Source organism: Lichenostomus cassidix, chromosome 2 (assembly GCF_008360975.1).
Source record: "Lichenostomus cassidix isolate B80296 chromosome 2, HeHo_3.0, whole genome shotgun sequence".
In the NCBI taxonomy this organism is placed as follows: domain Eukaryota; kingdom Metazoa; phylum Chordata; class Aves; order Passeriformes; family Meliphagidae; genus Lichenostomus; species Lichenostomus cassidix.
The window spans coordinates 53,615,125-53,629,569 of record NC_139482.1 but is presented as its reverse complement, the minus strand read 5'-3'; the positions used below and the strand labels follow the sequence as shown (position 1 = coordinate 53,629,569).

At 37.7% G+C, this 14,445-nt stretch overlaps 1 protein-coding gene across 2 annotated transcripts in view; it reads left to right on the top strand.

The window, feature by feature from the left end:
* POU6F2 (POU class 6 homeobox 2) overlaps nt 1-13,152 on the top strand; it is a 293,372-nt gene extending 280,220 nt beyond the window's left edge. For both annotated transcript variants that reach the window (XM_085051596.1, XM_085051597.1), the window contains exons 9-10: nt 4,787-4,955; nt 8,166-13,152. In XM_085051596.1, coding sequence (XP_084907722.1) covers nt 4,787-4,955; nt 8,166-8,670 — 674 coding nt within the window. In that variant the 3' untranslated portion in view covers nt 8,671-13,152. The remainder of the gene's footprint in view (nt 1-4,786; nt 4,956-8,165) is intronic.
* The last annotated feature ends 1,293 nt before the right edge of the window (nt 13,153-14,445 follow it).

Below are 14,445 nucleotides of genomic sequence, written 5' to 3'. Positions count from 1 at the left end.
GATAAGTAGTTTTAAATTATCTTCATGAGTTTGAAAATTGTTTCATGCACCTAAAAAGCCATTTGCACAAAACTGTGGCTTGTCATGAAGAAATAAACAGAAAGTCATCCTTGTTTTGCTTCTGTACAGAATCTGTTCAGTTTCTGGATGAAAATCCCTGAAGTGCAGAAGCACCTCTTTGTCAAGCCTATGGCCTTCTTAGCATCCCGGCACACACACTGGCTACAGAGCTTTGTATGAAAGGCCTACAATTGAAATCTAGTATCCAAAAGTCTATTCAAAGTCTTTTAGTGGGATGAGGCGGACAATGGGTCAGTGGTTCTGAAAGAAATCCTTAGGCACGAGGGCAGCAAGAAACAACTTATGGCCTCCTGAACCTGTCTTTGATTGCTTTATCCCTCCTGAAGTAGGAATATTGTTTCTTTTGTCTCTTTCGTTACAAAACTCTAGTCCAGACCTCTGGCAGGGGTCCTAGAGTTGAGTACCTTGGCAGAAATTTGCTATATTCCAGAAATTTTTGCTAAATATAGCAAAGTTCATATTTAGCCACATTTAGCCAGTTTGTTCAGTTAATCAAATTGCATACATCATCATAATCTCAGCAAATAATTATTTGAGGCAAGCTTCTGCACACTGATTGCAGAGTAACTCTTTTACAAGACATTGCCTCAGAGAAATTATTAAAGCACAATGAGAACGGGATAAGACCTGCTCTTTAATAACTTTAGTGTTCCATGTTCCTTGGGTTTATTCCTTTTACTTTTCATTCTAGTAATATTTTCTCCATGATTTTGCATTTTTTCTTTAATATGTTTCTTAATTTTAAAAAAAGGTGCATTTCCTTATTTTTGTTTTTAATTTCTCTTTCTTTTTTTATTTCCCGTCCTTTTTTTCCTTTAGGTTGTTGTCTTCTTTATAGCTTTTCTGTTTTATCTCATCATCACCTCTTCATCCCTAACCAGCAACAAGTGCTAACTATTTTATAGACAAAACATAACAGTTATTTCCAAATAAAAGATATTTTAAAATAAATTCTGTCTAACCAAGGACTGCAGGATTCCTTTCTACTCCTCCTGGCCTTTCTGGCCCTTTGTATTGTCTAATTCTATTTCTATTCTCTTTTGTCTTCCCTGTTTTCTCTTCATTCAATTTAACATCATTATTCTTCCCCTTTTCTATTTCATTTTCCTCTTCTGAAATGCATCCCTCTGCTCATTTCTTTAACTTTTCCACCATATGTTCTCTTTGTGGAAATCACTGGTTCCCCCCCGCGCTCTGAGCCTTGCATCTCCATGAAGTTCCTTTCTTCCTTCCAAATTCATTTTACTGTCATCTGTAACTATAAAATTAAAATGACTCCCATAAACAAATTGTTCTTTTTTTTTCCCCCTGAGCTCCACTCCATTTTCCATTATCAGTGTTTTGTCCTGCCTTTCTTATCCAATTTACTTGCCATTGGACCTCCTCTGCCAGCTATTTCTCCTCCTGTCTGACTGGGGAAATCATCCCCCTGTAATCCCTCCCATGGCAGAACTCTGTGCAACAGAAATTTGGCTTCTGCTTCAGGGTGCACTGATTTCTCTGTAGCAACCCTTTCCCCTAACTATTAAAATCACAGCATATTTTCACACAACAACAAACTCACACAGGATTTTCAGAAGAATTCAAAAGTGGGAGAAGTATTCCCTTCAGTAGGAAAAAACAGATTTCAATGTAAGTGAGCCTGTGGGTTTAATTTCTTCCACACTGCTCATCTGCCTTCACCATCCACCAGGACAGCTAGTGGAATTTTAGCTGTTTGTTATATGTACCCATATCCTCTCAAATGGTCCCAGACAACTCTCTCTTCCCTTTTGCCAGCACCCTCTAATTTCATAGACAGCCATTGTTTTCTCATGCAATAATGTAAACTTGGAGTCTTGAAATGCTATTGGTGTAGATCCCAAACACTCAATGGGATTGGTATCCTCTATCTTCTTGTTGGCACTGGGCAGCCTTCCCTGGAATATCCACTTAATTTAAAAAGCACCAGCCTATTTACTATCTTCAATAAGCTACTCTTCTTACAGTGCACTAGTGAAGTGCACTATATGCTCAACTGTTCTGAGGGCTCAGAACTTGTTAAAACAAGTCCATAATCTCTTTGAATGTTAATGTATATGCATATATTAGACCACACAGGCTAAGACTATGTATTCATGGCATTTTGATGCAATAGAGTAAAACAGACCAACGATGATGTCAATAGAGTGGTCTTCATAGCACTCTTTGTGTTTTGGGGAAGTGACAGAAGATGAGATCTGTGGATTTCAAAGGGCTTTGAATCACACCTAAAGTAGAAGTGGTTCCAATTTAATACAAATGCTATTTTCCCTAGAGTTCAAGATAAAATGCTGCAGAGTTTCAGTCCATATCTGTTAGTACTTTCCTGTTGCCAAAGATGCTCTGTAAGAATGAAGCCTTTTTCTCAACAGCTATTCCACCATATATTACTGCCATATTACTGAAGGGCATCACAGGAGTTTTTCTCATCTCAAGGAGAGGTCAGCCTAATGTTTTCTTCATCCAAGCCCCACAGGCAGGAAAGGTCTTTCCATGATGCTCACTGTTGCAACAGTGCCGGATCATTCTAGATCCAGCAGAACTTGGCAGAATTTCTCTACAATCTCTATAATTTCTCTACAATTAGTTTTATCACTCCCTTTTTATTCTTAATAGGAGTTGGAGAACATTACTTGTGCCAGACGCCATAGAATTTGCTACTTTGCAAGTTCTTTGGGAGCACCTGAATTGTCCTTTGTCACATTCCTAACAGCCTTAGTCAGAGGCCTTAAAGTGACAGAAGGAAAGAGGTGAGGAAGGTCACCATTTTAGTGCACTTTACTCCAAGGGAGTTTTTGAGGCCAGTATTATTTATGATATTTTTTACAGAGACCTAAAGGGCACTTAAGTCTGTAGCTCCATTCTGTGTTTCTGAAATTCAGAAATGGTATGCTAGGTGGATTGTATGGGATAAACAGGAAAATTTCATGCCGCTAAATGGCAGTTACTTTATAAGCCTGACTAGCCACTGTCATAGCACTGACTATTTGAAAGCAAACAAAATGCACCCTAGCTTTATATTGAATGTGTGGATGGGTGTACAGGTAACCTCAAATACACCAGTGAGAACACAAGAGATGATTCTGAATGTGGAGTATTGTCGAAACTAGGTTCAGCCTGTGTGCATGTTTATCTGTATGCACAGTTCATGTGGTCCCTGGCTGCATACATAAGAATTTTTAAAATATTATTGCCATGTGTTCTTCTTGCACTCAAGCAACAAATAGATATAGGCTAAATTTATATATTTTAAAATATATACAGGGAAAACCCTTTTCCCTCTGCCTATTGTTGGACAAAAATATTTTTTCATAGGATATCTCCATCAAAAGGAAATTCTACACCAGGCTTATATACCCATGAAAATAAAAGCTTTGTTACTGTAATGCTGATAAGCCCTCACTATAGCCATACTAGCAGGAGCCATTCTCATATAGGGTTCAGAATGGTAATGTAGTCTAGCACTGTCCTTAGACAACTGCTTGCATTTACAGAAATTGCGGGGTTATTGTGCTGCAAACTTTTCACCTAAAAGTCTGAGAAATGAGGTGAAGAACAATAGAGATGTCTCACTGGGAGAATGGCTTCACTACATGCAGGATTGCACTATACTTTGAAATCTTCTACCATCCTAGTCCCATGCTGTCTCTGACTTGGCAAACACTTTCATTTAGTCAGGGATCAGTAGCTTGGGGGGGCGGGGGGGGGAAGTTCCATTCTCCAGCTGTTGTGTCATTTCCCTTGATAAGTCCTAAATTGACCGAGTTATCCAGCTCCAAAGGAGCTTTCCTGTGGTAGACATGCTTTATTATGTGCCCTTTCAGGGACAAAGGCTTCTGTGTCAGTAAACTGCTATAGAGAGGAAGGACAGATTTATTCTCACAGCATCGTAAGCATTATCTTCTGAGGGGCAAATGTAAAAGTAAAAAAACTGTGCAGCATTACCATCCAAAACCAGTGTTGCTTCTCCTTGATTATCGACCTGATGGGAGGCAGAATGAAAAGCTTGAAAGGCTGCTTCTCAGAAGGGCATATTTTAAAAGACGATTTTTAAATTAAGGAGGTTTTAAAGGCAAAATTTTGTGTAGGCTAGTTCATTTTCTGGGTTATTTTGGACATTCAAGTGGCAGGTTAGGTTGGGTAGTGTGTAAAAGGGAAGAAATAATTGTGAATTTCCTTATTTGGCATTAACTTTAGATAAAGCAGAAAGTCTTGATTTCACGTTAAAAATCCAAGCAGTTCATACATACATATAGCCCTCCTCACACACATATATGAAAATACATATATTAACACCAGCCATCTTTTGCTATGTGATAGGAAGGGAAAACAGGAAACATGACTCCTCAACCCAGAGAAGACTTTGCAAAGCATAAATGGCAGCGAGGAGCCCAGGCACACCCTCACTCTGAGGTGACCTGGCCATTTTCAGGAGTTCAGGAACAGCATGTCTTTGAAAGCCTTCCACCAGGAGCTGCAAACTGCAGCCCAGGCAGGATCTTAGCAATCTGAACATGCTTCATAATGCACCTGACAAGGCAAGTCTGTTTCTCTTTGGGGATGAAAAGAAAGGGCTCAGAATTAAAAAATTGAACTTGAAAGTCTTGGCAATGAAACTGGTTGTAAGCCTGTCCCACTGATATGTGATGCAAAGAGCTAACATGATTGAAAAATATCTCAACAGATCCTCAGACAGCCACTGGAGAGGTGGATGGGGTAAACCTGGAAGAAATACGAGAATTTGCCAAAGCTTTTAAAATCCGGCGCCTGTCCCTTGGCCTGACACAGACTCAAGTTGGCCAAGCCCTAAGCGCCACTGAAGGCCCAGCCTACAGCCAGTCTGCCATCTGCAGGTAACAAGTTACATCATAAACTCTCCTCTGCTCTTTGTTCTTAATAATGGTCCAGCTTGCTGTGACAAGCATGCTTGTGTTTGAGTCTCGTCTTTAGAGTGTATTATTTACTCTGCAATTTAAATTAGCCAATAATGTTGTTATCTGACATATAAATGGTTCTTTTTGTGTATCTCTAGTGTTATTTTGATCTTTTTTTTTTCCTCTGTTTTTAAACAAATGAGAAACAATGTTACTGGTATTGGGACTTAATTCCATAGATGAGTTGGAGACCCTGCTGATGCTGGATAAGCACCAGCTGACCCTCTTCATACTGTGCCATTTTCTACAGATAGGGTTACTGAACAAATATTTCATGGCTGCATCCCTGCTAAGTTAAAACCTGTATTACTGTGGTTAGCACTTCACATAGAGGATGTTAATGATGATTTACCTAGGCAACACAGAAGGGAAAAAAATAGCCTTCCTGTTATCTTGCAAACCAGCAGATATTCATCTTTTATCATCCAAATGTTTACTGAAAAAGACAGACAAACCCATGTATGCAAAGCAGAAGCAAAAATCTGTCCCAATCACAAGAAATAATAATACAGTCTTGACAGAGTTAAAGTGGAAGCAAACGTCTTATATGCATGTATGTGTGTTTCAGTAATCCCATGTTTATGCATGAGGTAACAAACACACTTAGGTAACAGCTTTTTCCTCTTGGGCAATGCCTTATAGTCCTTCTCCATCAGTGAAAGCCAAGAAACCAACTCTAAGCTGATTTAAGTGGATTTTGTTCTTGGTGATCCATGAAATGCTCTGTCTTTTTATCTGCTCTTTATACTTTTAATGTATTCCCTATAGAACGGAAGTGTACTTTTCCTGCAGTTAAAGACTAAGGTTATAAATAACATCAGTATGGGGTAGTGTGCTTGCAGCTCACATTTTGCTCAATGATTTTCCATAAAACCCATTGATTGTTGTTAAATACAAAAAGCTCCATAGGATCCTCTCACTTCTATGGTCTCCCCTACTGTTTTTTCTTATAAGATACCTCACTGTAGAAAATAACCTTTATTCAGTCTATACAAGGATACTACTGCTGGGAAATTTGTTTCAAGACTTGTATGTCGTTATACCAAATATGTTCTGTAGTAACAACACTAACAAGCAATGCCAATGATGTGAATGCTATTGCTCCTTATTGCTAAGGATTAATTTTGATTTTGTATTTTTTTTTCTTTGTGGTCAGTTGGTAAAGAATGCGTAAAATTGGTGGAGTTTTTAGCAACTGACATTTTTTTGTGGCCTTAAGTTGTTGTTTATCATACTATACTTTAAAGGGACACATTGCAGTTTCCTTTACTTTTGTCTAGTTTGCTGTCTTCTGATTTCCTCCATCTACCTCACACTTTGAGAAAGCACTGGGGATGGCGAGATCTTTTACAGAAGGCTCCCTGGTGGGGCAAGTTGCTCAGAACATGGGATTGGGTGAAAGAGCTGGTCTCAAATATGTGCAAGTTTACAGGATTTTTTTTCATTTGCCTGCCTCAGATGGATGCCACTTTGGGATGTAATCATTTGCTATGACTGTGCATTTTTTATTAAGCACTAACACAAGCTGCTTCAGTGACAGCGTGTGTTCCTCAGTAAAAGTAGATTTAACTTTTATTCATAGCAAAGGAATTTCAGTATGAGCTCCAGGTCAATAGAAGGAACAGTAAGGCAAGCAAGTCGAACAACAACAACTTGGTCAACTTGAAGAAAAAAGTAGAATCTCCTGGTAGCCTGTGCAGGTCACATGAGCAATATACCACCTTGATATGTTCTGCATGCAAAGAGCAGCATTTTGTTTAACTTGAGACAATACATTCTAAAACATATCCTTCGGCCTGAAATATCACTGGACACCAAGGAATGACACCTTGCAGTCATTACCACATTAAGATATCAGGCATCAGTTACAAATTCTTTGGAGTTTTATTATCTGAAATTATTTTTGTCTTATTCTTTGTTTGTGAGAAGTACTTTGTTTCTTGCTGGAATATTTTTTGCTGCCTGAAGAGAGACACTAAAAATGGCCAGCTCCAGTCACCAAGTTTCTTGGCATAAAGACAGTGATTTGGCCAGTCTCATCTCCAGAGCATGCTGTGATTAGTGGTAGTGGTGGTGCTTCAGCACTGCCTGGGCTGGAGAGCACAGCAGCAACATCCAATAATTCTTGCCTTTCTGCAGCATTAAATATCACAATGTGCAGAGTGGACAGAGTAAAGTGGGGAAGTACAAATGGGTGACACCAGAGGACCTGGGTTAAGACTTTCCTAATGTGTTGCAAAAGAGGATAAACTCAGTTTCTTTCAGTAAATGAAAGAAACAATTACTTTTAAGACTTGAAATGTGAACTCAGGTCTTCTGCTTGTTTTCGAAAGGATTAAAGCTTTGTGTGGCTGCTTTTCCAGATACTTTACACTACTTGTAAAATCTGGTTTGGCAAAAGACTTTTGATGGCAAAATCATATATACAAGATCTCATTTACAGGAAATGATATCATTCTGATACAGTTTGCAGAAATCCCACAATAAACTCAGCTTGGTGCCACAGTATATTAGTAGACTGTTATGCTGGGTTTCATCTGGAAAACATGAGTCTGTCTTTGCACATTGTGGAGGCAGTCAAGATAATTGCAAAGCGTCCAGCTGTTTCAGCTGAACATCACTGTGGCTATGGGAATTTTTTTTCCACTCAGAAAAGGGATATAGCATTAAATAACTCACAGTGAAAATTGCTGAAAAATGGAAAGGGAACCTGATATTCAGAGGCTAGTATTTGCCATGGGTTTTTCTTATTAAAGCTGTGGTGTTTGGATAACATGGGATGGGAGGGATAACAAAAGGATTAAGCACAAAGACGAGATGATAAAGAGCAATTACCTTTGATATCATTTCCTGTAATTATACTTAGTCTCAAGGGTTTTGAAGATCATCAGAAATATGAAAATGTGATTCTTAACCTGTGTTATTTACTGTACTTAGATTTTTTTCTGTAGTGCTCATTTTGTGTTAGGTTAAATATCTAGCTATATATATCTACTTATAGATATAGCTATCTGATAGTTTTCATAATCCATTGTCAATTACCTCTGCCAGTTAATTAGTCAGGCATGCAGGAAGTCCCAACCTGGCAGAGCATCAGTGTAAGACTCTTCTTTCTCAATTTTCCCTCAGACACACCATCCTGAGAAGCCACTTTTTCCTACCACAGGAAGCCCAAGAGAACACTATAGCTAGCAGTCTGACAGCCAAACTGAACCCTGGCCTTTTGTATCCTGCCAGGTTTGAAAAGCTGGACATCACCCCTAAAAGTGCCCAGAAGATAAAGCCGGTGCTTGAGCGGTGGATGGCTGAGGCTGAGGCCCGCCATCGAGCAGGGATGCAGAACCTTACCGAGTTTATTGGGAGCGAACCATCCAAAAAGCGCAAGAGGCGTACCTCATTCACGCCACAAGCCCTTGAAATCTTGAATGCCCACTTTGAGAAGAACACACATCCCTCTGGGCAAGAAATGACAGAGATTGCAGAGAAACTGAACTATGACCGGGAAGTAGTTAGAGTTTGGTTCTGCAATAAGAGGCAAGCACTGAAGAACACAATTAAACGTTTGAAACAACACGAGCCTGCGACGGCAGTTCCTATGGAGCCTTTAACAGACTCTCTGGAAGAAAACTCCTAAAAACAAAACAAAAAAACCAAACCAAATCACACAGAAAAAAAATCCTGCACCAACGGAAACGTGTCCATTTGAACTCTGTGAAAATACCTATTCATCACCCTTGTAAGTAAAGGATTGAAAAAACTACAAGAAGGACAGAACAGTTTATAAATGTCCATGGGTTTTCCTATTTAAAAAACAAAACAAAACAAAAAAATACACAACACTTAGTGTGTGTGTGTGTGTGTATGTGTGTGTGTGTGTGTGTGTGTGGTAGAGTTAGTTAGTTCCCAAAAAAAAAGAAAAAGCCAGTTTTTTTAAATGGACTTAAACCAAATAACTGCTTGATTTTTTTTCTGTACATTATGAAAATATGAACACATTTTAAGGAAGAACAAAACAAAAAAAAAAAAAGAAAAACAAAAGAAAAACTATCGGTTTAAAAGAGAATACAAGCCTGCCACCTGGAGGAGTGATTGTAGCCTTTCAGGTATCAAGTGCTGATTCACTATGAAAACTATTAACCAAAGTCAGAAACATGGCATTGCAAACCAGATTGTTAGTCTACTCTTTTACAAATGTAAAATTGTGTTACGAATTTTTACATTTGTATTTTGCAAAGAAGAAAACAACAGGATTAATTTCTCTCATCGTTGGTACCCCCTGCAGGTGTGTACAAAGCCATTCCATAGTAGTCACCTCATTTTCTTTTATTTTAGTTTTGCAATCTCCTGGTGTTTGGGTGCCAAAAATAATTACTTTTTATTGTGATTTGTGGGGTTTGGTATTTCTCTTCTAATGGTGTATGTTTTGGTTTGCATTTCTTTTTCTGTTTTTTTTCCTGATTCTATTTGCTGCCTGCTCTCTTCCAGCTCATTCTCCCCCACTTTCCCAAGTCCCCCAAACCCAGTACTGTTTGAAAACTTTTGAAAAGAAAAGTGAAATCTGAACACTTTTATACTGATATGCTGAAATGCAATAGAGGACAAAGAAGGATTAGGATTATGTCTGATGGGCTGTCAACCCCACACTGAACATTGTATTTTTCGTCGAATGTGTAGCTTGAGATTTCTCTGTCCTTAGGCCATGAACCTGGCGAGGTTACCAAAACTCATTTTGTGGTATAAATATAAACTGCACACTTGGTACAGTACTGCATCTATATTATGGTTCCATTTGAAGCAATTTCTCTCCAAAGTCTCCTAGCCAAAGAAATTTCTTGACGTTCTGATGAAAATAGATGGACGGGCTGAGAAGTAATGAAGATGTTTTGATCGTTACATCACTACGGACAGTTTCGATGATAGTGCTTTGTTCCTTCTGCTTTTTTTATGTCATCCTGATATTGATGCTTGCCCTGTTGACTTCTTCAGTAGGAGGATGTGCTTCTGCAGGTGTTTGCTGTGCCACTGGCTAGACTAAGCAATTGGAACATATGGAAAACCACTGAGTATCCCATGATAATATAAGGTGAGTCACCTGCAATGTATTTCAGGTGAACTGATTTTTCTTTAGACAGTTTGTCTCTGTGGCTTCCTTTCTGATTGGACAAGCATCTGCTAAAATACTGTGGTCACTGGACCTACAAGCAAACCAAGGCTCAGAGGGAGAGAAAGGTGTTGCAGGTCCTGGATGCAGTGTGGGCTGATCTATGAAGGTCATCTGCAGATTTAATCTTCTGCTCAGTTATGCTACAGCCTCTGGGATTCAGCCCACTGTTATGGTAGAAGCTGCATCTTGATGAGATCTTCCCAAAAGATAACATCAGATATTTGGTTCAGCTCACTGTAGAGATGGTAGAGAAAAATTGTGCTGGTATAACTCCTGATTGCATTCCTTGACTCAGGATGGTTGTGCTGGATTTTTGCTGGTCTACCTAGGATGTCGAAGGAAGTTCCTGAAGTGCTGGAGTCATCAAATAACACCTTTCTTAATAAAGAGTTTTCAAGAACTCCAGGTTATATCCAAAACCTAGTGAAAGATTGCACCAGCTTTTGAATCTGGCCCTTATTATTTTATTTATGGGATTTGCCTTGTAGAGTGGGGTATTTATTGCATGGAGTTTTAAGATTTCAGAGACCATCATCTGGGCCATAAGCTGCTTCTAAATGTGAGCGCTCTCAAAAGTCAGTGTTGGAGCGGACTGAGGATCCAGTACGCCAGGATGGGCTCATATCCAGCAAATGCATTTTAGACTTTAAGCTTCAGCAGGGTATGTTTAAGGATATTTTCAGTATTGCTTTTATGAGGAGGAGAGTGAGAATTGCTATTGACTCTTTTTCAGCTGTTGGTATATAAATAACTGCTGGGGGAAAAATCACCTCAGTAACCAGAGGCAAATTGTGAGGGACAGAAAAGGTACTTCTCCAAGCTGAGCATGTAAAGCAGAGAGTCTCACAGCAACATCTGCCCCTCTGGGTTTTCTTTTTACCCTCCCTCTCCACAGATACCTATATCCACAGAAATATCTATGTAGTCTATACCAAACTGTCATAAAGTTGTGGCCACAGTTCAATTTACATAATGATCAGACCACCATCCAGAAGCCAACAGGAAAGCAGGGATGAACAAATGATACTTGGAAGCAATCAGTCCTGAAATCCTACCCACATCTCCACTACATTCCTAATTGCCCAGTCATTAATGCCACATACACGATTACATGTTCAGTCATCCTTACAGCCATACCCTCCCTGCTCCATCCCCACCATCAACAGCCTGGGAACAAAACCATCAACCATTCTTTGCCTAAAAACTAAATTTCCAATTCTCCCAGGGACTGCTCTAAATTCTGTGAAGAAAAATCCCCCAAGAAGAAAAGTTAACTAAACATTGTATGAAAGATACTAAATGTTTAAAAATATGCTGGCAGCAGTTATATAAGCTCTTTTCTGTTCCAAAGTACATATCGGAAGGATATAACTAGGACGGTGAAAATGTAAAATAAATATAAATTGCCAGCGTGGAAGAAAAAATAATGTTCATCCTACAGTCTTATAACCATTCATGTGCAGTGATTTTTTTTACAGTTTTCTAATTTTGTATTATGTTTTGTAAATTATTTATAAAGTGTTGTAATGCTTCTCATATTAATTTTTTTACACACAAATTTTTGCTATGGGCATAAATGGTGCCTGAACAGATTCTTAGGAAGATAAATTATATGTGAGTCATACATCTTTGGGGGGGCCATAAATATTTTGTTTATTTTGTAATTGGCAACATTTCTGGTTCCCATTTGTAAACAATCTTCATGCATTGATAACATTTGAATACCTTTTAATTTTGCATATGACTAAAAGATAGATTGCTACCAGCAAATGAAACAAAAGTCTCTTTGGTCATATGTGAAGGTTTAATGGTTTTCCAATTTGTTGATAATTGATTTTTTAAAATATATATATCAATAGAATATTGTTTGAATAATGAACCAAGGGTTCACTTACTGTTCTGATTCTGTTTTTTATGGTTTTCACTAAAAAGCTATTTTGGACAGTTGAAGAAATCAAATGCATTCAAAAGGTTCCAATTTCTTTACATTATTACTGAAAAAAAGAAAAAAAAAGCCAAAAAAAAATAAAAAGAAAAGAAAAGAAAAAAGAGAGAGAACAAGGAAGCAAAAAGGAGCTAGGAAGGAACAAGTAGAGGTGTATCAAAGAACTCAAGCTATAACCAAAAAGAAATATGTAAAATGCCTTTGCTCGTCTTCTCAATGCTGGACCAAAGCTCAATGTATGTAGGTATATGCACATTGTATAGATATGGCTAAATGTTGCTGACAATCTCGCAATACTAAACTGTTACTATTTTAAAAAAATACAAAAATAAAACTGTTCATCAGTGTTTTACCTCAGCACTCTACTTGTACCCAGTTATTGACCAACATTCAAATAAGAAGATAAAAGAGGAAATTGATTTCCATGTCAATGTTTGACTGTAAAATCTGTTTGGAAAACATTTTGTAATGAGCTTTTTGTCACGTGGTTTGCTTGTTTCCAAATTGAGACTATGTGGGGCACATTTGTTTATTTATTGTTAAAAAGTGATATTATTATTATTAATAATTATTATTATTATTACTATTATTATTATTATTATTTTTGTCCTATGTGCTATAATCTACAGAATGGTCACCAGGGTTACTTATGAAGCACTGCAAAGAGATCTGTTTTTCCATGCATGGAGCATGCAGGGGGAAAGATGGCAGTACAAAATGGACTGTATTGTGTTGTTAAAAAATATGAATAAATAAAAAAGGAGTGGATATGGTGGACTTGTGACCAAGAAAACAAACTGGATATTTAAAAGCTCCTTACTACTCTGACTTTGAAACCAAAGCTGATTTATCTGCACAGGTTGCTTAACATGAAAATTTAAAAAAAAAAAAAAATTAAAAAAACCTGACAAAACTGTACTTAATCTAGAGCAATATCTGTATGGTCAGTAAAGCTGCACTTTGTGTATTTCTTAACAGCTTCAGATCTGTCACTTTTAATTTGTACCATAAAAAATAAAGAATTGTTTGACATGAAAAATAAGCTTCTTTCCTGTTCGTTTTAAATCTCATGCATTATTCACATTATCCAAGCTCATGTAATTTCACATCCATTCAATACAAAAATAGTTAAATGCTTGGAAAAAAAGGAAGAGAGAAAATCCATTTGCACTGTGGAGCATAACTTTATCTGCAAAACAAAACACTGTTTCTGTACCCAGAGTGGGTGCATGCATTGGAGATGTCTTATTTTCTCTACAGGTATTGCAGAGTAGAGGATTTCCTTCTGGAGTACTTTGGAACCCCCCAGGTGAGTGAGTGTGTGTTATCCCCCAGGCCAAATGGAGCAAAGCACAGATGGATGTGAAGGCAGTGTATCTCCCTGTACTTCCAACCACAGTCCCATAACAAAACCCTGGTAAGTGATAGGAGTGTGTTAGAAAGGCTGGGTCAGCCATTTAAATGATTTCTCTCGCATTTTTGCAGAGCTCATGAGGTTCATTGTTCAATTCTTTCTGTAATTATGATATAGTCACAGAAATGCCTGTTTCTTGGGCCACTTCTCTTGAGTCATATTGAGCTCTGTCTAAATACAGGATTCTGAAATACCAGTATATTTGAGAAATTAGTTAGTTGTATTGCAAAGGTTTTTTTAAAAAAACAGCCTAGAAATGAAAGCTCTGGTGATCTTAGGAAATTGTGTTTGAGACTTGGGAACAAAACTTTCACAATTACTTTTGTCTTTGATTTTGTTAAATATTGTTTTATTTTCCAGTATAATGCACTAAATAATCAAAAACTAAAACAAAGTATTTATTTGCATAGAAAAACAGAGAGCATTTGGAATACTTATTTATTGTGAATTTTTCCAGATTGGAATTCTCTTTTATATGTAATTTTTCTGTATTTTATGGGGTATATAAGAAAGAGAACAAAAAATGTAGCTTTTTTGTAGACATAACAATAGAGGCTCCATAAATAAGGCAAAGATTGCATCAGGTCCTTTAGGCATCATGTCTCCATACGATGGTCTAACAGCCACTTCAAACACACATAATTCATCTACTTATACAATACAAGGGTGTGGAAGAATGACCCTTTGAGCTTTCATATCACCTACTAAAAGCTGAACACATATCTTTTCATTCTGTTGTGATAAAGCAGCAAGCAAACATTGTCTTTTTCCCCCAACCCTATTTAAAAATGCAAAACTTCCTCTTTTCACCATACTATAGGTATTTTAGCTGCCTCATAAGCAGCTAGCCATGACAGATACAAATAACCTGGATCTATCAAGTTAC